The sequence below is a fragment of the Marmota marmota genome, unplaced genomic scaffold (genome assembly GCF_001458135.2).
Source record: "Marmota marmota marmota unplaced genomic scaffold, marMar, whole genome shotgun sequence".
NCBI lineage: Eukaryota > Metazoa > Chordata > Mammalia > Rodentia > Sciuridae > Marmota > Marmota marmota.
The window spans coordinates 21,865,382-21,890,336 of NW_025999853.1; the positions used below are offsets into that span (position 1 = coordinate 21,865,382).

General features: G+C 33.5%; 1 protein-coding gene across 3 annotated transcripts in view; it reads left to right on the top strand.

The window, feature by feature from the left end:
* Window positions 1-2,643: 2,643 nt before the first annotated feature.
* CUNH12orf50 (chromosome unknown C12orf50 homolog) overlaps window positions 2,644-24,955 on the top strand; it is a 32,476-nt gene continuing 10,164 nt past the window's right edge. For 2 of the 3 annotated variants that reach the window (XM_048800935.1, XM_048800940.1), the window contains exons 1-7: window positions 2,644-2,704; window positions 4,845-4,964; window positions 5,309-5,429; window positions 19,096-19,254; window positions 20,317-20,394; window positions 20,475-20,588; window positions 22,082-22,192. In XM_048800935.1, coding sequence (XP_048656892.1) covers window positions 4,953-4,964; window positions 5,309-5,429; window positions 19,096-19,254; window positions 20,317-20,394; window positions 20,475-20,588; window positions 22,082-22,192 — 595 coding nt within the window. In that variant the 5' untranslated portion in view covers window positions 2,644-2,704; window positions 4,845-4,952. Of the gene's footprint in view, window positions 2,974-4,844; window positions 4,965-5,308; window positions 5,430-19,095; window positions 19,255-20,316; window positions 20,395-20,474; window positions 20,589-22,081; window positions 22,193-24,955 lie in introns of all 3 variants that reach the window. The other variant, XM_015482652.1, reaches the window with a different exon arrangement.

A 24,955-nucleotide genomic window follows, 5' to 3' on the forward strand; every position in this document is an offset into this window, starting at 1 on the left:
ATCCAAAACCACAGGAATACAAACAACCATATCACACTGTTGAGTTTCTTATAAGATTCTTATTTACTTTAATTGAAGTTGAATTCCAATAAATGACATGAGTAGTTGTCATGAGCTAAAAAAATTAGAACTAAAAAATCTTATTTGACATTTCTCAAAATAAGTGATAAAGACAGTAAGTGATAAAGACAATGACTGAATAAAATAAATTTAAATAATAGTAGATTTTCTAAAATTTAGTCCTCAGCCTAAATTTTAAGGAAATTTTGACTTTACACATCATTTATGTGCCTGGATAAGCCCAGTAATTTTTGTAATTATGTTGTCTACATGTGTCCAACTGTCCAGAATTTCATAGACATAGCCCTTACAAAAATTAAACAATCTCACTTGAAGCTATCTGTACAATAAAGGGACTCCCAAAGAATGAAATATTCCTAAAAAGGAAATTCAGATTTTTGATATACAGGGAAGGGTGGGAGGAAAAAATTCGCCATTTCAAAGTGTTTCTTGTAATTTTTTCCTAGGAAAACACAACCACCACCACCAAATTAAAAAAAAAAAAAAAATAGAAGAGAAAATATGATGGTGGCTCTGTGATATTTGGAACTAGAAACATCTTAGCATTTTAGATTTAAGAACTCGTGAACTTTTTTCCTCCAAAGGAATTCTAAAAAACAGTTTTGTCACCTTGTGTGACTGGAAGAGACAATTAAGTAACCTTCACAACTAGCAACTGTCATTTCTCAAACTGCCTCAGAATCTTCTAGGTGCAACATTCTGTTATTTCTGAGAAAATATGATCTTTCAAAACATTCTACTTGTTCTTTGAATAGTAGAAGCAAAGCTAATCACCTTTCATGAAGCCCTGTTTCCAGTACTTTAGTTTTATCAGCAACCAGAACAAAGTCTCTGGTAGAAACACTCAGGGAAAGAGTCAAATCACAGTTCTAAACCAGACACCTACTATGATGGGTAACAGTCATCAGCTTCATCTGATTCTTAAAATCTCCAAAGAGAACAAGAAGTTGCTACCAGTCACAAAACGTGTTGTTACAGGATTACAAACTGAAAAAAAAAAAAAAATTATCTCTGACTGATGGGTCACTACTCTAACATGCATCAAGAAGGAGGACACTCAGGGTAATTCTGCTTTAACCAATAGAAAATACATAAGAATTTTCATTCTTACTCCTAGGTGTAAGACAACTTTGAAAAGACAAAGTTCCTATCACTTTTCTTTATAGATAATAAAAATCCTTATGCATAGGATGATAGCTTTCTGTAAGGGAAATTTGCAACAGGAAAGAATAGAAATGAAGAAAGAAAAATAATAAAATAGAAGAAGAGAGAATTTTTAAAAGGAGAAGATAAAACTCCAGTATCCTTAAGACTACCAAAATGTACAGATTCTATTAATGTGCTCTGCAATGAAACAATCTCTATGTGGATTTGACCTGCTTTTGCTGTGTCTAATTGGATGTGGCTGTTGGCACCTAATTTCAAGAGGTAAAAATGCTTTTTTTTCCCCTTCTTTTCCACCTATGTAAAATCATTTAATTATACACTAGTAGTGTTAGTATTTGAATACGGTCCATTGACATTCCAAGTTCAAAAGTAGAGAAAGATTTTACCACTTAATGATTTTTCTTCCAGATGTATGAATAAAATAAATTTAAATAATAGTAGAATTAGAATTAAAAGGAGGGCTAAACAAAAGTCAATATATATTTTTCTGTATATCTTTGCAAATATTTTCAAGGGTTTAGCCAAATCTTTATTTACTCTTTATTTATTTATAGTACTATTTAGTTCTTTTTTCATTATTTTATCTAACAGTTTTAGGCAAACAACATTTTAAAATATTTATTTTGTCTTCTAGATTTTAATTTAAAAAACATTGTATCAAAAAGGTTCATACCAACTTAGCCTGTTTAACTTAACCAAAGTGGAAATTCTTATTTGTCATGATCTTTGAAATTTCCAATTAAAATGATATTGCTTTTTCAATCTACTGTAATCTGTCATCTCCCTGGGAACCTCTAAATTGCCTATGATGAACATTTTTATTGATTTCTGCCAAGTTTTGATTCATTTAGTAAGACAGTAGCATGAGGATTGTAGTAACTACTGATCTAAATGTTTCATTCTGTGAATCAGAGTACTAAAATTTTCAATCTCTCTGAAAACTTTCTACTATAGAAAGAAGGCATTCCTTTTTTGATGTATGAGAAATGAGATAAAACTATAAAGTGAATAATTGGTCCAATTTATATTCATATTGTAGTACAATATTTAAATAATTGTTCTTATTTGCTTGAATATGGATAGCACATTTACATATTCTATTTAAAAATTTTTAGTTTTGTTTTCACAGAATATAAAGAAAATGGTTTAGAAATAGCTGTTTACTTATGAAATATTTATACTACTTTTAAATGTGAAAACATAAACTATGTTTCATATTCAATCAGAACACTGAAAAAAAATAAAATATACTTCTTTATTTTTTTTTATTTTCTGGGTTAATAAACCAGAATTGAGTAAGGGAAAATTAGCCTGCAAGTATACTAGCCTACAGTTACAGGTGAGGTCATTTATGATGAGCAAACAATGGATTAGGTAACAGTGGGGAAAATTCTGGAAGTTTGAGTTTGTGTGCTTACTAGCAACCACTTTCAACATTTCTGCAAAGCTAGAGAAGGTATCTTCTAATTTAAGTTTATTTAAGAATTATCTATTGTGTAATATACTATCAACAGAGGTCAATTTTAAAGGAATGCTACTGATAGCCTGAAAGACTGTGGAAAAGAAATTCTTTTTCCCCCTTACACACTGATAGTTCTTATATTTTCATTCCTGCAATTCTTATATATTTATATATAAACAATCATTGGATTAGCAGCAAGAGAGTTGAAAATGGCAGAAGTTGGGAATGACTGCTATTTCTTTTTTAATTCCACATGCATAAAGGTAAATATTGTACAATTTACAGTACTTCACATGCTTAAGCTTTTTAGTAAAATGAAGATATGGCAATAATTTGCATGGCTGAATCAAAATATACTGTTTTCCCACAAGATATTTTATATACTTAAAATCTGAAGTAAAAGTTTATCATGTATTTTTGGTATACTGAATTTCTCTGGGGAAATCTGAGATAATTTTAAATTATGATTGGTTTAAAATTACCCTTATATATGTCAGTTATGTGTCTTTGACTTTTTAATCTCTATGTGGTACTTTTGCTATATTATGGCTCCTTGAGATATCAAATTCCTAATATCACAACATTATATGATATATTGTATTGCTTTGTTTAATGTGATTCCAGTCATATAAATTCAAATAGTTAAATTTATTTAGTATAATAAACCTGTTTCTCTATCTGAAATTTATTAACATAATTACTGAATTTCCTCTGTTAAAAGTATCAGCAAATAATTAAATATTGTGTGAAAGGGGAAATATATTATGAACAAACCAACCAAATATAAAGTTTGTAAAGTTAAGTGGGGAAAATGAGGTTAGGTTTAATGGATCTCATTAAAACCAAATAGATATAGAAACTTGATGTTTGGTACCTCCTGCTTGTGCTAGTCTGAACTCAGTGAAAGGGAAGATGTATTTAGTTTAATATGTTTATCTCCACTAGGAAATTTGAAGTCAATCTTTTTGACCACAGGAATTAAATTTACTTCTGTCTTCTTTTATGTTCAGATTAAATTGTGGGATGATAAATAATAATAGAATTTATGTTTCAGGTTGGAAAAGAGGTTTTTCTTTTTCTCTGCTTATCACCAAGTACTTAGCACAGAGACTGACGGGTTTTAAGTCCTCAATAAATAATTATTAAAAAATGGCAACCACAATACCTTATGTCACATATTTTATTCTCTTTTTTACACATGAGAAACTGAGCACAGAAAGGGTACATTTTATCTTTGTGGCTATGGGCAAGAAGTAAAACCAGGGATTTCAGATACCAGCTTATCTGACTCCAAAACTTCTGCACACTACCCTTTTAAAATGGAAAGAGAGACAAGCCAAAAATAGAGGGTAGTTAAAAGATAAGAAACAACCAGGAACACGTGTCAAAAGAGGGAAGAATTTAATGGAATATTTTTATTCTATGTCCCTCTTGGCCTGCAGTGTTTTGCAACTGTGGATCTGTGTGTACAAGAACTTAATATTAAAAATAGTAAGAGCAGCCCATAGAAATAATCTATATCTGTTTTTCTTGGTACATAAAAGTGTCAGTGTACATGTATAGGTATAGGCAATTGTTTGTAGGCTAAGGTCATAAAGCATGTATATTATGCAGCATGACGTGGTAATTACTTAAAATTCCACAATAATAGAGTTTAAACTTCTTTCACTTTATCCATTTAAATACACTTACCAGTGCCACCAGAGATTAACAGACGATCTGAAAGGACTGAACAGTAGAGATTGTCTCCACAGTTATAATATGGTCAGTGATTCCTAAAATATCTGTCTGCTTTTCTTGGTGTGGTCAGGGGTATCACCAGTCTCCTATCTCCATTTTCTATTCCATAATGCATTCTGTGATTAACTGACAACCAAAGTAGCATTTTGTGAGCAAATTGCAGCTTATTGTATTGTTGAATCATTAGATTTTCTTATCAACTTTCTCACTAAAGGTAGACCCTTTGGCTAAACTGTAGCCTTGTGGTCCTGTATGGGTAGTGTGTTTTTGTTGCACTTCTAAATTGATACACTCATAATTCCTTTAAAAATTAGCAACTAATTCTTGTTAAACGCTAACAGAATTTACTGTTTAATATGTTGAGTTCTCTACACTGTTTACTTTTTCTTTGTAGGGTTCCCAGTGCCGATTTCGACACTGTGAAGAAGCCCTTGGCAGTGACACTGTGTGCTCATTATGGAGAGAGAGAAAATGTTTAGATCCACTTTGCAGATTTAGACACATGGAAATGCAGGTAAAATTACTCAGTATCATCATTTTTGTTAAAAGCATCTCATTTCAATAATCTTAAGTTATGCTTTTATGACAGAATAGAAAACAAATGATTCTTCCTCCCACTATTTAATTTTAGGTATTTTTCACTTTGTTCATCTTAAATTCTGAGAAAAAATGGAGAAACATGTTTTTGAAATACCATTGCATCTTTTAAATAGCAAAGCTTAGAAATACTGAAAACCAGAGAACACTTGATTCTAAATCACTAACTGCGGTTATTTTGTCACATTGGTTGTGTGTAGCACATTGTTTTATTGTGAACATGGCATCTAATCCTTGCATCTCCCCCCTTCCTTTGTCTAGCAAAATTGCAGCATTTCATGTTTTTGGGAAACTCAGCCTCTTGGTTGTGTGAAGATCAGTTGTATCTTTTATCACAGCAAACCTCGAAATATCAATGGATTATTTTTGCCACCAAGTAGCAGTGAGTATATCTGTATTCTAATAACCTGGACATACCAGATTATAATCTGGTTTTGGAGTAGTAGCATAGAATGACACATTAAAGTACAACAAGGCGAGCAATGTAATTTCGTAGCTAACGGATGGTTTGGGAATATTCTATCAAGAATCATGAGATAAAGTTTAGAATAAGCTAGTAGGTAGCTAAAAGATGACGATAACAAAAATTGAGTTGAACTTTGTGTATGTCGAAAACAGATTAGATCATCTGAAAAATGAAATGACTACTGATCGTACTAAGCAGACCATTACCTGCTTAGTAAGACTTGTACCACAAGTCTACATTTTAGCCAAAGGGTCTACCTTTAGTGACAAAGTAATAAGAAAATCAAAACATCACACATCAGAGCCAGACTCAGAGGTAATAGCTTCATGGATGTCTCCAGTGAATGACGGAAACATGTCTCATGGGTGGGGCCAGCAAGGACCTGGCCAATCAACAATTCTGCTTCTACAAAGTGGCTGTCTTCTGCTGTTCTTCCTAAGACTACAGTCGTGAAGCAAATGTAATCCTATTGCTACAAAAGCCAGGGTACAGTTCAACTAAATTATTTAGATACTCTATTTTCTGGCAAACTACAAAGTAGTTTCTGGAAGGGAAACAGAAGACATACCCAGAAGCTGTAAATGGCAAGAACCTTGCTGAAGAAGTTGGACCTGTCAAGATTTCCTTGACATTTCACTCTCCTGCTATGGCTACCAAATTTCTTGGATGGAGTGGCTTTAGAAATTGGTCTTTGGGTATTTGAAGTTTTGGCTTCAGATAATCCTCAGCAGATGGATAATTAAAACTTAGATTCTTCTCTGCCCTCTTCCTCCTCTTTCTCTCTGCTCTCTTTCTCTTTCTCTCTGCCCTCCTCCTCCTCTCCTCTTTCTGCCTCTCCTTTTCTTCCCCTTCGGGCAGTCCCCCAGTAAAATCTCTTGGTGGGGGAAAAAAAAAACTTAGCTTCTTTTGGTGTGCACTTTTGGAAACCTCTAACCTCATAGTACATCATACATGTAATACCTGATCAATGTTTCCCTTCCTCACTAGACTGTGAACATCACAAGGACGGGAATCATAACTGGTTTCCTTACCATTACTTTGCACAGTTTCTAGAGCAAAGATGCTTAGTAAAATTGGATGTTTGATAGACAAAAGAGGGAAGGATAGATAACTATTGATAGGTGACCTACTGGGATGAAAGTTATTGTGCTTAATTAATTGATCCTATTAATTTACATGTGATATGATTCTACTTCATGAAAATGTATTAAGTTCTTTATATATAGTTAGTGATTGGCTCTCTACTGGTCTATGGATAAAATTAGTATCTTAAAACTAGCTTTTTAAGGACTAAAGTAAAATATTGTATCCCTGGGCAAAGAAAGGGTGGAATGTTTGTGTAACTGACAATTATTGTTTTGAGACAGGGTCTCCTTAACATCACCACCACAAGGTATGCCCTGGACTAAGTGCTATAGTAGGTATATGTTCATAATAAATTAGAAATAAACTCTGAAATTTGAATATAAAATCTTCTGGTTTTTTCTGGACATCTCAATTCAACAGGTGTCAAAGCTTATCTTGACACTTTTTTAAAAAATTTTATTTGTTTGATTTTCACAACTTTATCTCCTCCATTTTCACCTCCTATGAAAATTTTTGTTAATTATCTTGACACTTTTGAAGTAAGCTTTCCCCTCAATAGATCAAACCTTGATCCGTGCACTAGAATCAAGCCCTTCCTCTAAGCATTTCACCTCCTCATGAGAGGGGCATAAGGGGACCCAAAGATTGATAATACCCTGCTTCCCCAAACCTCCTAGACTTGATCTATCAGGGACAAAAGGGCACCCCAGACACTCACCTCACTCTCCAACACAGCTTCCTCATCTCCTCTTATGTGTTTTGAATTCACCAGAAATTCATTCTCTTTTACTTCTGCTTATGTCATAAAGAAACTGACAGTAGAAGAGAGAGACTCCTTCTTTTGAGTGACTCACTTCTTTTTCCTCTTCTGTCCTTTTCACTCACACCTCCCCAACCTTCCATGGTCAACAGAATTAACTATTTCTTCTCTGAATTTTCCTACTCTGATTTAAGAAAGGTTTTCACCAGGCACTGTGGTGCACGCTTGTAATCCCAGCAACTTGGAAGGCTGAGGCCAGAGGATCACAAATTGGAGGGTAGCTTGGGAAACTTAAGGAGACCCTGTCTCAAAACAAAAAAATAAATAAATAAATAAGGCCAGGGCTGTAGCTCAGTAGAAGAGTGCCCCTGGATGATCAATCCCCATTGCAGGGAGCAATAAATAAATCAGCAAATAAACAAACAAATAAATAAATTTTTAAAAAGAAAGGTTTTTCCTCTGAGGATCCTGCTTTCCTGTAGCGCCATCTTTTCTCCCCACCCTTAAGTACCACTGGACCTACAGGCGAGAGGAGAGATTTCTTTAGTCCTCATTGCCAGTTTCAGATTGTTTTCTGTCACTTCTCTCTCAAACTACAAATGAACTCATAATACTGACTTCCAATCATGCTACATGGTATTCCCCCAACTCCTCATCTCTATTCTTCTGGACTACACGTCCTTACTATACTTTTAGTAGACAACATAAAAGTGGAGTTATTACAAATTATGTGGTATCAAAACACAACTAGTTAAATATCAGTATTTACATTGTGCTATCTGTGCTCTATCTGTGTTGGGTTAAAATAAAAAAAAATAGGTATTTGAACATGTAACCTGTGAAATTTCTAGAGCTTCTGCTTGATGAATTAAGATTCATCACATGGTCTATATCAAGTAGGTGAGTTGGAGACACAGTAGTGCTATCTAAATTACCAGCTGTACTCTTCCAGTGTGAGGTGCTTTGTTAAAAGCAATTTTTCATTAGTTGATTTGCCTTTGCATATTAGCTCTAAGTACTTAGTGCAATTATCAGGACTCTTGCATGTTTTGATTTTTTTTCGGGGGGGGGGGGCCGGTTGTGGGGATATCAAACAACCAATTAGATTTTTTGCAATTTAAACTTAACCTGCTAGTGAATTTAAAAAGGTTTTAAACTCTTTTGAGAGATTTAAAAGTTGCCAAACCAAAGATTTTCAAGAAACATTCTAAGTTCTCTGATTATCATTTCAAAGTTTAAAAGCAAATAACTACTAAACCAACTGAGAATGCTACGAAAACATAGTTCAGTAAATATTTACTATAATTACAAAAATTCCCTAAGGGTTTCTGAGTACATTTTCTGTTTTCTTTGCAAGCATAGTAAATGCTTATTCTTTCTCCCACGGTATACATTAGAGGTTAGTGTACTCTGAAAGACCAACTATTCCTAAAACAGTCCTAGATTTTTTTTTCCTTTTAGGTTATTGACTTTTCAAAAGAGTTTAGGCCAGTTGCTGTGCAGAATATCTTTTTACGAATTTTTTTTATTATTTTTTGTTTGTGTAATTAAGATTTGAATAAGACTAACTTTTACAAGAATATGCAAAGATAACAATCAGTATATTTTCAAATCTATACAAGTGTTTCTATTGCCCCAACCTAATTATTCTCTGTAGAGTTTCTTAAAGAATTAGTGAAAAGTAAAGAAAAAGAATTAAGAATCTCTGCCCTGTGAATTTTACAAAAATTAGCACCATTTTTTACTCTTTCAAGCACAAGGGAATGATAATGACCAATTTCCATTTGAATAAAAACAATTTGTTTGAATAAAAACAATTTATTTAGCAAGTAATTGACGTATTTATGCAAAAGTTCTTAAAACCTGTGTTGCATTGCAGTTGTATTTTACCCGTGAAAGCTATTTATACAAGAAAATATTGCATTATTAAAATAAAGTACATGACATCTACTTTAAATAATTTGTTTTGAAAATTGATAAAGCACAGATGAAGTTCATGTTTGCAATGTCTGGGCTTGATGTATTGTAATCTATCATAAGTACTAATTGAAACTTTCTTGGTTATAAGCGATTGTGTACCACTAAATGTTTAACAACTGGATCTTACCTACCCATCCTCCCTCACATCCTAAAAATTAAACAAAAAGTTAAATAGTCCTAGTTTGTAGTATTTACCAATTACCAAAGAGCAAATATTTGGCATAGTAGAAATTATGCCCAACTTCAGGCTACCAACGTGACATAAATTAGCAGCAGTATTGATGAAAAATTAACAAGCTGGATGTGGTTGCACACTCCTGTAATCCCATAGTGGCTTGGGAGGCTGAGGCAGGAGATCACAAGTTCAAAGCCAGCCTCAGCAATTTAGAGAGGCCCTGAGAAACTTAGTGAGACTTCTTGTCTCAAAAAAAAAAAAAAAAAATAAGTGTTGGGGATGTGGCTCTGTGGTTTAGTACCCTTGGGTTCAATCCCCAGAACAACAATAAAATTAAAAATAGGTTCTCATACTGATCTGAGTTCATTTCAGCACACCACTGTTGTAGGAAGAGAAAACAGCTCAATTCAATTTAAAGGAAAAATGGACAGAGCTGACCTTGGATGCAGGGTGAACTATTTGCCTTCCTCCATATAGTGTAGTTGCCCCAGAAAATCCAGACATAGAACCTGTATAAGCAAAGGTTAAGAACACTGATTCTAGCTTAGACTGGGTTAAAATCTCAACCTGCCACTGCTTTCCAATGTAACCTTGGGCAACTTAATCTCTGTGGCCAAGTTTTTTTCTTCTGTGTGATAAAAATGGCAATAGTACCCATGTCATGGAACTGTATTAGACAATGGATTCATATCTAATAATTTAGGGCTCTCTTCAAAGAGTAAGTTCTTGGTAATTAGCATCATTGTCATCATCATTTTAAATTAGCAATTTTAGAGGAAATTTCCAGTTAAAGCCTTAATATAAAATCTTATCTACTGATGTGAAAAACATGCTCATCCCTAATAATTTTTCAGGTCAGAGGAAACAGCTAATTTCTGGGGTCAAGAAGGCTATCTTTAGTCAAATTAAATTAGAATGGAAATGAGAAAAAGGTGATTCCCCTAAGGAATACTGACAATACTTTATGTAAAATGAAGGAAGCAATGACTACAGAGTAAGGAAAATACAACAAATGCATATTACAAATATTAAAAATATATTGTTTTCAAAAAGAGTTATATGAAATATATCTGATCATACCAAAATTGATCTTAGTTACATAAAACTATGTTTTGGGTAAATCAGGGTAGCAAAAATTGTGTATTTGTATAAATTCATGGAAAGAACATTATACTAAATCCTTAAAATGCAAAGACCATTGATATTTGAGGTCTTCTAGAAAAGTTACTGCAAATCGAAAAACACATAATGATATATATCAAATTCTTAGCACACCATTCATTGTTAGAAAGGTAAACTTAACCAGCAAGTATCTGAAATTTTATGTCCAATTCAACCAATAATTTTATAATCATATTTCTAATTATTTTCTATTCACTCTTTCCAAATCTATCTTTCTCCTTCTGATGTATATTTTAATACAGTGAATGAAAAAGTAATGTGCACTGATCTTTATTTCTGATGAACTATCCACTAAAACATGTTGATTCAATTTTTTCATCATTGCAAAGAATGTAATTTCCAGCATTTTATAGTACTGACATTTAAAAATAAAAGTTTCATTACTCAAGTCTTAAGTTCATCCAATTACATTTAAATTAACATAATGAAACTAGAAAAGAAGCTTGAAATCTCCAAATATAAAGTAAGGAGATGGAAATTTTAATTACAGTGATTTGATCAGTATACATTGTATACATATGTTGAAATATCATATTGTACCACATAAATATGTATAATTATTATTAAAGATTTAAAAAATGTTTAGATGGAAATGCTAGCTATACTGATTTGATTATTATATAATATATATGTATCAAATAATCACATTGTAACCCTTAAATACATAGAATTTAAATAATAATAATTAATAAAAACATAAAATACCATAATAATTTGGTATTTAAAATCTGTTTAAAAATAAAAGTATCAAACAAAATTAAAACAGGTTCTAAAATTTAATTGAAATGTAAAAAGTGAGGAATAGTCTAGACATGCTTAATATAGAGCAGAATGATAGAATTTGTTCAACCAGATATGAAGACCTGTGAAGTGAAGGAGATTAAAAAAACAGCATATAGTGATAAGAAACAGACATACAAACAAATGAAACAGAAGTGACAACTGGAAGCTGACCCCTGCATAGACGGAAACTTGATTTGTAATTGGGTTGTAGAGATAAACAGTGAATGGATGTACCATGATTAATTTATATGCTCCACTTTTACTGAATAGCCTCACAGATGAGGACAAAATGGGTTTAGAGATGTAAAGTGCTTCTGCAATAAATACCTAAACATATGAGAATGGCTTTGGAACTGGGTAAGAGGAAAGAGAGTAACTTTGAATCTGGTAGAAACTGGAAGTGTTCTAAAATAAATATTAGAAAAAGTCTATATTGCTATAAACAGAACACATAGGGTAATTCTGGTGAGGACTCAGAAGAAGAGGAGAACTATATAAACTAAATCTTAGAGATCATTTAACTGCCAAGTAATCATTATCAGAATACTAGTAGAGATATGATGGTTCCATTCTGATAATGTCTAAGATGAAAATGAGGAATATCTTACTGAAGAATGGAGGAAAGACCATCTTTATGAAAAGTTACAAAGAACTTGTCTGATTAGAAGCCTTGCACTAGAACTTTTAGAAAGCATTTAAAAGTGATATGCCAGGATATTTGGGAGGAGATGTATCTAAGCAAAGTGCTTAGATAATGTGAGATAAAGATAGAGTTTATAACTAAAAGGAAGCAGACATTAAAGATTTGGAAAGTTCTCAGCATGACAAAGTTGAAAAAGTTTGTTCAGGAGAAAATAGTAGGGGTATGGTCAAGTATCATTTCATTAGGAGATTAGTATGGATAAAAGGAAGCCAGATGCTATTTATCAAGACAATCATCAATGTTACCCCTCTCCCATAACCTGGAGTACTAAGGACTGAGGAGAAAGGGCTTTGGGTACCCATGGGACCTCAGCATTTGCTACCCTGATAATTCAGGTCTCTGTTTTCTGAATTTGAGTGCAGTGCTCCTCAACCACCCTGAATATTGTGCAAGCAGGCCCAGATACAATTCAGGCTGCCCTTCTGAAAGGTACCAGCCATAAGCCTTGGTAGTGACCATATGGTTTTCAGAGGATACTTCAGAGAGACCCAGACAGCTTGGGCCGTGGAAGAATGCAACCACTAGGGTAAGGCCTGGTGCAGCTTTGTGGGCAGGCCACCATAGAAAGCTTGCAAAGGGTAATGCCTAGTGGCACTGTAGAGTGGAACCAGCCCTGAGATCCCAGAACTGTAGACCCTGCAATGTTCAATTCCAGCCTTCCAGAGCTGCTGTTGGGTTGTATCTGGTTGGGTTGTGTCTGGCAAAGCTGTGGGTATAGGGAGAAGATGTAAAGAATGAAATCTTGGTGATACAACATCCACCCCAGGGTGTAAAAGGCAGAACATGGATTCAAAGAAGGAGATTGAATGTTTTCTGTTTGGGGTTTTGATTTACTTGGGATGTATTACCACTTTCTTGTTATCTAATTCCTTCCATAGGAATGTCTGTCCTGTACTTGTCTACAATTGTATTTTGGAAATATAGAGCTTCTCTGGTTTTACAGGCTCCTAATTGGAGAGAGTTATATGATTTACATATTTAAATAAAACTCTTGTAGAATTTTGAGTTGATGATAATCAGTTAAAATTTCAGGATGGAAATAACACCTTTAATATATGAGTGGGACAACAATTTCTGGAGCCCAGGACAGTATGTTATAGTTAGAATATTTGGGTATCTCCAAAATTCATATTGAATCTTCATGTCTGATGCAATAGTATTGAGAGTTAGGGACTTCAGGAGGTGATAGATCTGCAGGGCTCCTCCAACATGAATGGAATACAGGACCATATAAAAGAGGCTTCCCACAGAGTTAGGCCTATTTTGCCATTCTGTCTTCTGCCCTGTGAGGCCATATAGCCTGTCTCATCAAGAGGATGCACTAACAGGTGCCGTCTTGGAAGCAGAGACCCCTCACCAGATACCACACCTGACAGCATCTTGATCTTGGACTTTGCACTCACCAGGATGTGAGAAATAGATTTTTGTTGTTTATAAATTGCCTAGTCTTAAGTATTTTATTATTTCAGCACAGATGGATTAAGGCAATTTCTAAAAACAAGTGTCCAGAACTAACATGTTATTCTAGTATTTGCTAAGACACAGACGGTAAACATTTTATAAGCTGAAATAAGATGATGCCTTACTTTATTTATTTTTTTAAATAAATGACAGCAATTTATTTAAAATTCTTATTACACATATACAGCACAACTTTTCATATCTCTGGTTGTATATAAAATATGTTGACACCAATTCATGTCTTCATACATATTCTTTGGATAATGATGTCTATCTCATTCCACCTGCCTTGCTAATCCCCTTCCCTCTTCCTTTCCTTCCCACCCCTCCATCCCATCTAGAATTTATCTATTCCTCCCATGCTCTACCTCCCTACCCACTATGAGTCAGCCTCCTTATGTGTCAGAGAAAACATTCCACATTTGTTTTTTGGGGATTGGCTAACTTCACTTAGCATTATCTTCTCCAACACCATCCATTTACCTGCAAATGCCATGATTTTATTCTCTTTTACTGCTGAGTAAAATTCCACTGTGTACATATGCCACATTTTTTTATCCATTCAAGGATGATGCCTTACTTTAATTAGAAAGGTTCAGGGGTTTTAAATATCTAATAGAAAACCTCTCATCTAGTAAAAAAATCAGTTTAAAAATTTATCCACAGGTTTTATCTAATATGTCAAGAATAGTTTGGCAATCCTATAAATAATGCTTTGTATAATTAAAAAATTGTGAATCTAGGAATAACTTTTCAAAATGAAGTTGTGAAGAATTGCACAAATTTGTTCTTCAGTGAAATAAACCACAGTTGGTAAAAATTATATATTAAAAATTTAAGTCTCAGCCAGGCTTGGTGGCATACACCTGTAATTCCAGTGGCTCAGGGGCTGAGGCAGGAAGATCAAGTTTCAAAGCCAGCCTCAGCAACTTAGTGAGGCCCTAAGCAACTCAGTAAGACAGACTCTGTCTCTAAATAATATTTTAAAAAAGTCTGTGGATGTGGCTCAGTGGTCAAGTGTCCTTGGGTTCAATCCCTGATACAAAAAAAAAAAAAAAATTAAGTCTCTAGATATTGTCCTAAGGGCATATGGTGAATGATGTAATATTTTTGAAAACCTACTAAATCTCAGTAAGAACAGCAAGTCTGTGATATTAATATGAGCCACAACCTTTTCCTTTTACCACTTCCTACTTATTGTGACACAGCTCTACTCTGAGTGAGTGGATCCAGCTACATTAAAAAAAAAATAAGTTGGACTTCCCCCCCCACATTATATACAAAAAGTAACTCAAAATGGACCAAAGAATGAAATATAAGAAATGAAAGTATAAAACTCTTAGAAGAAGCCTTGGGTTATACAAAACTTCCTGAGCTATGACACCGAAAAGATAAGCAACCAAAGAAAAAATGGATTGAATCTCAAAATTAAAACCATTTTTATTTTAAGAATGCCATCAAGAAAGTGAAAAGAAGTAATCCACTTAAAAATTTTTTTCATGTTCTATATGATAAGGGATATAAATCTAAAATATATAGAGAAATCTTACAACTGAAAAAATATAAAGACAACCCCATTACAAAATGGTAAAAGGACTGAATAATATTTCAATTATATGTATTCAGAGAAGATACCTATAAATGGCCAAATAAGCACACGAAAAGATGATGATCATCATTAACCTCTAGGGAAACGTAAAGTAAAACAAAATGAAATGTCAATTCACACTAGGATAATTTTTTTTTTTATTAAAAAGATATACAACAGTCATTAATATGGTATTATGTAAAAATGTGGATGTGTAACCGATGTGATTCTGCAACTTGTATTTGGGGTAAAAAATGGGAGTTCATAACTCACTTGAATCAAATGTATGGAAGATGATATGTCATGAGCTTTGTAATGTTTTGAACAACCAATAAAAAAAAAAGATAAGTATTGACAAGGATGTGGACAAATTGGAATCTTTATATGTTTCAATAGGCATGTAAAATAGTGCAGTGCAGCTACTTTGGGAAACATTTGGCAGTTCCACAAAAAGTTGAACACGGAGACATCATATGTTCCAGCTATTCTATTCCTTGATATGTCCAAGAGTTGTGAAAATACTTGTCTATATGTACACAAATGACTGCCTTAACAGTAATTATAACATATAAAAATTAGAAAAAACCCAAGTGCCCATGGTAAATAAATGATTAATGGATAAAATGTGGTATATTCATACAATGTAATGCTATTTGTTGTAAAAACAAATAAAGTGCTCTTATATGCAATAGTATATATGAATTTTGAAAACATGGTAAGTGGAAGAAGTCATTCACCAAAGATCAGATGTTATATGATTCCATTGAAAATAGATATCCAGAATGGGCACATCCTTAGAAACAGGAAAATACATTGGTAATTTTGTATAGCTGTGAGATTGGGAGAAAAATGATAAGTAACTGCTAATCAGCATGTATTTGTTTTTTGGAGTAATCAAATGTTTTAAAATTGATCATTGAGATGTTTGCACAACTCTGTTAATATACTAAAAGCCACTGGGAAAAAATGATGAATTTTACACTTAAAATGATAAATTATATGACGTGAATTATATTGCAATACAGCTTTATAAAAATATGACCCTAACATTTACTGTTTTGATTAATCACTAAGTATTTTCTTTACCACTAATGACAATTCTTGGTAATATATATTGAGAATTAACTAAGACCTTTATGCTTAAATTCATGTTTTGCTTTCAGTTATTTACTAGTCCTTTCAAGAAGGAAATGCAAACCAGAACTACATTAAGTTTTCATCTTACTCCAGTAAGAACTGAATTCATCAAATAATACAGATAATAATAAATGCTAGTGAGGACAGGGATAGGGAACATTTTTATATTGTTGGGATCGTAAATTATTACAACTATTATGGTAGTCAGTGTGGAGGTTTCTCAGAAGACTAAGATAAAACCACCAAATGACCCAACTCTATTACTTTTTCAGTATTTATCCAAATGAATTTCAGTCAACATGCTATAATAATATATCATATTCATATCCATCACAATTTACTTTAGCCAAGCTATGGAACCATCCTAGGTGGTTAAAATGGAGGTTTATTCTGTCATAAATGAATGACCTTATGTCATTTTCAGGAAAATTAATGGAAATTCATAGCATTATATTAAATGAAATAAATCAGATGCAGAAAGTCAAGAGTTGTATGTTTTCTCTTACATGTGGAAACCAGAAAAAATCTGGGGAAATAAAGAGGGGGAGAATCTCATAAATATAGAGGAAAGACCAGTAGAGAAGAGGAAGGAGATTGAGGGAGGAGGAAGAGGGAGAAAGGGTACTGGTGAATTAAATTGATCAAATTATATACAAAGTATGTACATGTATGAATATGTCACAATGAATCCTGTTATTATGCACAATTTTAATGTACCAATGAAACATTTTTAAAAATAGTGGTATATTCTTTAACAATAGTCCAAAGATGTAAGAAGCAACATTTTCAATAAACATTTTTAATTACTACCACATTTTACCACGCATTTGAATTCATATCATTCCAATATGGATCCCAGTGGCATTTTTTCTAATACTCTGTGTGTTAGTTTTCTATTACTGCTACAACAAATTATCACAAACCAAATGACCTCAATGATTCTGGTTTATTATTCTGTTCTATAGGTTGCAAATTTGACACAGATATCTTTGGGTTAAGGTGTTGGCAGGCTACATTTCTCCTGGATTCTCTGGGAGTTGATTTCTTGGGTCATATCATCTGACCTTCCATTGTTGTGTTTCTTTTCCTGGTTCTCTTCTACTTTCTAAGATTCTTTTTGATTACTTTGGATCTACAGGAATAACCCATGACAGTCTGCCAGTTTTAAGGTTAGTTGATTAGCAAACTTAATTCCATCTTCAACCTTAATTTTCCTAGCATATTATACAGCATATGTGGAGGGTTTTGAGATTAGGACAGCTTTGGGTGGGGGAGCATTATTCTCTTCCTCATACCATAATTTTCTCCTGGTAGTATGGTATATAAATCAAGGTAATGAAGACAGCTCTTTGGGTTCATGGTAATTTGATAATCAGTAAAGGAGGATGTGTCTTTAGAGTAATAAATTTCATATAATAAATTTTAGCCTGGGTAAAGGGTAGGCCTTTATTTTGTAAAGCAGAGAAAATGATATTGTGAACTGAGGCCTGTTTTCATGAAAACCAATTATAGTGGAGAAATTTACATGAAAGGTGAGGATCTGGAATAGGATTGATTGCATTTGAACTATTGGAATGGCATGCCCAGCAAACAACTTACCATAATCCAGTGTTTTAATTGGATGGTCATTGATTTAGGTCAGTGGTTTCCACACTTGGCTGTTTTCTTAATTACTGGAGACATTTAAAATGGGTATCATATTTCCAGGCTTTAATCCAGACTGCCAAATCAGAAGCTCAGAAAGCAGAGACCCCAAAAGTATTTTGCATCATTTCTTTAGGTGATTCTGATCATTAGCCAGATTTGATAAAAATTGATTTAGAGAAAAAAAGGAACTTGATTTATAATCACAGAAAATCCATGAGTTAGCTAGCTTTATTGTTTTGGGATTAGTTTTCAAAGCTAAAGTGCATTTAAGTAAGACTTAGAGTCTTGGCCACTGTAATCAGTGTCCAGCCAGTAGACAGATCTTGTAGTTATCATTCTTTCATTTCCAGGTTATATCTGCCAGCTGCAAAAACCTAGACTCATTGGATCTTTTCCTTTTTTTTTTTTTTTTTTGGATATAATCTGCCATTATTTTAAGTTCTTTCTTTTTATGAGTCAACCTTTGTTAGGTATTGTAATCTGATAAGCAAATTTTTCTTATCTTTCAGATCTAATATATAATTACAATGACAATTATGATCAGTTTGCATTTGAAGATGTGGAATTACATCCCAGTAAACCTTTGTTTTAAATATTTTAGTTTTAAGTTGAAGATTCATTAAATACACCCTATCTACCATATATCATAACTTTGCCACACAGTATATGGTGGAATGTCAGTGGGTTACCCCCGTGATTGCATTGCTGGCCGGGAGCTGTGAGTTGTTATCACTTTAAAAAAAGTATCTACTGCTTACTGTTAACCTTGGGAAAAATATCAAAATTTGAAGTATGGTTTCTACTGAATTTCTATTTCTTTTACATCATTGTAAAGTTGAACCATCATGTTGGGACTGCCTGTATGCCCAAAAGTTCTGATGTACCAAATGGCCATCTACAGTTTATGAAGTGGCACCTTTTTCATGAGTTGTGGGCAAACTTTTGATATTTATTTTAAAATGGTTTAATCATCTTTCTAAAATAAAAAATATATTTTAACATGAAAGCACTGGTTGGTCATGGAATATACTTACCATAAGAGATGTCTTGAAGAGACTGAAATATTAATTTTCTCTGTAGATACCACACTACAGAAAGAAAGTCAGGAAGGAATTCCACCGGTGAACCACAGTCAGGAACCTCTGAAACCTCAGGATAACATAACACGACCCATTCATCATCCTTTAGTTTTAAAAACTAACTTTGAGGATGAAGAGGAGGAAGGAGAGGAACAAAATGGTTAGTAAACCTTTCATCAGATTATAATGCACATCAAAAACCTGGCAGTATTTTTACATAGTTGTTTGGCTACCAGAGGCTTATGATGTAATAATATATAGGGCAGATTTTGGTGAGAAACTCATTTTAATTTTATTAAATAAATAATTATGTTCTGATCTGTTCATGTCTGCATATGTTTGTGATCATTTGGATTGGAAGGTTGTGCTGCATGATGACTGGAAGATTTCGTGTTTATGTGCAGATGCTTAAAGAGATGCAAATGACCTCTCACATTCATATATAACAACTGTTGCAAAACACATTGATTACATGTGTGTCATCTGTTCATCTGCATATCTATTAATCATCTGTTTGTCTTACAAAGAACCCTTGGCATTATGAAAATCTATAGAGTAGTTTATAATATATGATGCATTATCATCTGCATTATCCCAGGGGATCCTCACAAGAGTATGAAGAGGATAAGGACACAGGTCTGCCTTTCTTCTTTTCCTCTCTCTCTCTGTTTTTTTATATGGTGCTGGTGATTGAACCCAGGGCCTTGTGCATGAGAGGCAGGCACTCTACCAACTGAGCTATATATCCCCAGCCTCTGCCTTTCCTCTCATAAAACCACAGCACATGGTGTCTGCCAGTATGTACATCCAAGAGAGACATGTAGGAAAATAAACTTCACTCTGTCTCTTCCCTGGAACATGTCCTCCTATGGGTTACAGGCCACCAGTGCCCTTGTGCTTAGGAATGCACAACTATTATTTTTAGCACGTTACATTTCCACATCTATCATCGTACATTTTCCTCCAGACACCATCTCAATGTGTGAGTCTGTGCCTTCAGTTTCTTATATATGATTAGTCATATAGTTTTGTCTTGACTGATTCTAATGTTTAAAATGATAACAATTAGAAACATTTATGAGTATGTGAATTTCTTGATTTTAAAAGCTAAAAAATATAATCTATCCATGAAAACAATATTTGGGATTTTTCTTTCTGATTTACAAATTTTCAGATTATTTGGATTTGGGACAATTTAATTTAAAAAAAATATATCCTATAGATGCTTCTAGTTTATGGACAAAGACTCCTGAAGAAATTGAAGAAAAAAGAGCAATAAAGGAGATGTGTTATAAATCTGGTAAGAAATCAAACATTTGTGGATTTTTCAGGACTTGATGTGATGCACATACTAACCATTCTTTTCTTATGGGAGATTAGGTGAATACTATAGATTTCAAACTCCTCCAGATATTTCATCATCAAAAAGCATAGCTCCTACAGTGGAAAAAGAGCTAGAAAAACCTTTGGAAAATGGCAGTGAATTGCAGGAAGGTAAGAAATGAAAAGGCAACATTAAAAGTGACTTGTAAGAGATACTTGGTGTGATAGAAAGTAAATTATTTAGTATAATGTATACTAAATGATAAATAATGCATCAGGTTTGAGAGTGGGAAGGAAGTGTTTTTTACTCACTGACCCAAATTTTCTATGAAAAGCTGCTATTAATGTAATGATATTTTCCTATAGGAGCCACAGAATAGATAGACTTCATAAACACATGGTGACACTACACACCTCATGCAGTAATCCTGTGAGCCATTGGCTTTTACAATCTTATTTGTGAAATAAATCTCCCTGTGAAATAGGTCTAGATTTTTTTCTAAACAGAAAAAGATAACCAAGTCCAAGAAAGTCAAAAAGGGCATCACAGAATAATAGGGTGACAGAGCAAGGCATATTTGTTTATTAAATGAATATGTTCTATATACCAAACAATTTTAGTACAATTCTGGTGGGCAGAATTCTTAGGTTCTGTCTTTCATGGAACTTTTCCTTTGGTGTGGTGAAGCTGACTTTGCTGTTATTGAACATTTTCCCCTTGAAGCGCAGGATAAGAAGAGCATTATGTTCTGGATACAAAACCAGGAACTCAGAGAAATCCATGAATGTCATGTATTTACATGGTTCTTTTGCATTTGCATTTAGGGTAAGCTTAAAAACACATTTTGTAGGAGTAGGAGAGAAGTGAGAGAAGTGAATGCCTCCCTGTTCCTGTGGGGGAAGAGAAAGAGAAGAGAGAGAGAGGAGAGAGAGAGGAAGAGAAAGAGAGGTGCAGAGAGAGAGAGGTGTGTATGTGGTAATGTCTAAGGATCAAGATGACTATAAGAAAGTACAGGATAAACTACCTACTTGCTAATCTGTAAGGGGCAAACTATTTGAAAATATGGCAGTAGGTGGCAGCAACGAACCATCAAACAGATGGCAGAATATGGGAAATATCCGAGGAGGAACAGATTGCAGGCCTGCACTTCAGACAAGAAAAAAAAAAGTTAGCAATAAATATTAAAAATGTAAGATTAAAAATCCACTTATATGTATTTTGCTTTAAAAGATTTTTTAATTTTTAAATAGTTTTAGCTAATCCTTATGCATAAACATTATGTATACACAATAGTGTTAATTTATTTAAATTTTTTAAATTGCCATTTGATTAGTAATACAAATAGGATATAATTAATTTGTTTGCTGCTTTGTTGACAGTTACAATGTTTGCTTAAAACTTGTGTATTTATATATTTTTCACTAGATCACAATGCAAACAACGGTTGTATTAGCTTTTTTTTTTTTTTTTTTTTTTTGAGGTGCTGGGGATTGAACCCAAGGCCTTGTACATGAGTTGCATGCACCTCTACCAAATGAGCTATATCCCCAGCCCTGTGTTAGATTTGAATCTATTTACTTTCATCATGAATTCTATCATTGACTTCTTACTTACTCACCTACTGGTTCCTGGAGTGACTATTTCTTTTCATCCTTGTTTCTAGGGGATGGTCTTATAGTTCCAACAAAATTTAGCCTATTTGAAAGGCAAGGTGAGATAAAAACATCATTGGATAGGAAACCAAGGACTGACATTGCTACTCTAGAAAATGGAGGTGAGTTAATTTGTAACTAGATGATTCTGAATATATTATCACCACAGGAAATTTTGTGTCATTTTGTTTTTTGGTCTTTTTCATGTGTAATGCAGGGTGTTGGAGGTACATTTGAAAATCAAATGCTTTCAAAGTCTTGTATCTCTAACAAATGTCTCTAGGAATTTATATTCATTGTGCAAGATATTCATTTTTTTGTATTTTTATTAGAACTGATTTTGTGTGTGTGTGTGTAGGTTCAACTTCTGGCTCTAACAAATTCAGATATTAAGCATGTTGAACAAGCATTAAAAGCAATAAGCTGGTTGAACAACCATTCCAAAAGAATGTTAACTGTAAATGAAGAGTACAAAATTAAGCATGTGCAATATTATCATAGAACTATAAACACAAGAGGGCCCTAATAAATCCTTTGAGTTAGGCTATGTCAAGACAGATGTATTTAAATATACATATGTATTTTATTTGTGCCAAGGCATCACATCCTAATTGTGTACTGTAACTTAAACATTTTGAAACCTGCCTTTTAGCATAAGCATTTCAGAAAATCCTTCCTCTGACAGAAAATTCTAAGCTTTAACAAAAAGATACAGAGATTTTTGGATAAGGAAAAAAGTTTGTGGCTGGGAGGAAGAATGTGTGAGGGAACAGGAAGGAGTTTAGAAGGTACTGGTAAGGACCAGTGCATCTGAAGCGCATTGGTGATATTTTCTGCAGTTCCAGCTTCAGACATTTTTAGTCATTTTCTTCTGTCAATTCTTTTTTCCTGGTGCCAACACAGTTTGATTCTTTCCTTTCTTATGTCTGCAATAGTTTCAGTCTAAAAATTTCATTTGGGTTTCTTGAAGCAATAAGCTTTAACTGTAAATGAAGAGTACAAAATTCGGACCCACTGCATCCAACCAGCTTTAGTTGTACATTTTGGTGAAATATTATTAAATCATATGATACTTTTTGTTAAAAGGTTATTTTTTACTACTAGTAAAGTGATGTTTTCACATAAAAAATAAACTTTCCTTTATGTTGTGACACCAGGAATGTATTTCCTACTTAATTGGGTCTTAGAAAATGTGAGACTGTCATTGTACTTTTATTACTCTGTATAATAATAATAATGTGAGAGCAATAAGCGATTGAACAATCATTCCAAAAGAATGTTAAGATTCTGTCATTTGGGATAACGGGTTTCCTCATTTCAGGATATTCTTTATTTTTATTTATTTTTTAGTTGTTGATAGACCTTTATTTGTTTTTAAATGGTGCTGAGAATCAAACCCAGTGCTTCACACATGCCAGGCAAGTGCACTACCACTGAGCCCCAGCCCCAGCCCGAGCCCTGTCATAGTCAGACCTGTTGATTCTTTAAGCATTATAATGATCTGTGTGTTCCCAGACAGAAGAATCTCCTGGGTATTGAGAACAACATAAACATATTTAAGCCTCCAAATTGATAAAATATCCTTCAGAGGAAGAGGATAAAAATTTAAAGTTATGACTGATTAGTCAATATTCAATTTGAAGGAAAACACTTTAGTCTTATTATTTTAATGTTTTATTGAGCTTTGAATTTAATAAAGTATGTAACTCTACTGGTATATAGCTCAATAAAATTTTACATGCATATGCATCCATATATAACCATATTTGTGGTACTACAGAGAGCTTCTCCTTTCCAAGTCAAGGGTCCCTCTTAATTGTAACTACTAATCTGATGTCAGTACCATAGGTTAATTTTGCATTTCCTGACCTTTACAGAAGTTGAAATGCACAGTTTATACTCTTTTAGTTTGAATTCTTTTATTTATCACTAGTTGTATGAGGCTGATCTATGTTGCTCATTATTACAGTAGCTCTTTTACACTGCTGTGTAAATTTCTATATGTATACAGATGTGTGTATGTGAGTGTATATAATGAGAGATAATATGTATACATATACATATATAACATATATTATATGTGCATATACACACAGACACACTGTCAATACACACATACATGCAGTTGATTATTATTATGCATATAGTTATATTCTATAAAGTTGACATGAACACTGAATTAGTGAATATTAAACCACTGCTTCTAGGGGAAATGTGTATACACACATGTGTGCACACACACATATACACATATGTATCTTTCATGGATTAAAATAATTTCTATTAAGTTATAGAAATAACTCATGCTGGTGGAGTCTATTTTCTTTTTTTTTTAATCAAATGGAAAACAAAGTTCAGAAGCATTAGGTGACCCTTCTGAGACTGTCCTCACTAAAAGGTGTTGGAACTGGAATTCAAATCCCCCCACCTGCCCTAGAGCTAAATTCTTGTCCATGATGTGCTGTGCCCCCTAATGCCTCCATCCTCCATTCATCTCTGCATGAAAACTAAAACAAAAAGGCTTAGCCTAAAAGCTTATTAGACCTCATCTAGGAATGTGTGGGTCCCATAACAAATTCTTTTACCTCTCTACTTGTGTTTGTGAAAAACTATGAAAGCCCCAAGAGTACTGATAATAGGGGTTTGCTGGAAATATTTTCAGTGTGTGGTTTCTGTGGATATTCATTCGTTTACATGTCTTCTAAAGGCATATGCACTCATTTTTTGTGTGTGTTGGGGGAGAATGCTTGCTCTATATCCTTACCAACACTTAGTAGTTTCAGATTTTAGCTACTTTGGTGGTTTGTCAGTGGTCTCACATTGTGATTTTAATTTGGATTTCCCTGATTGTTAATAATGTTGAACACATGTTCGTGCATTTATTG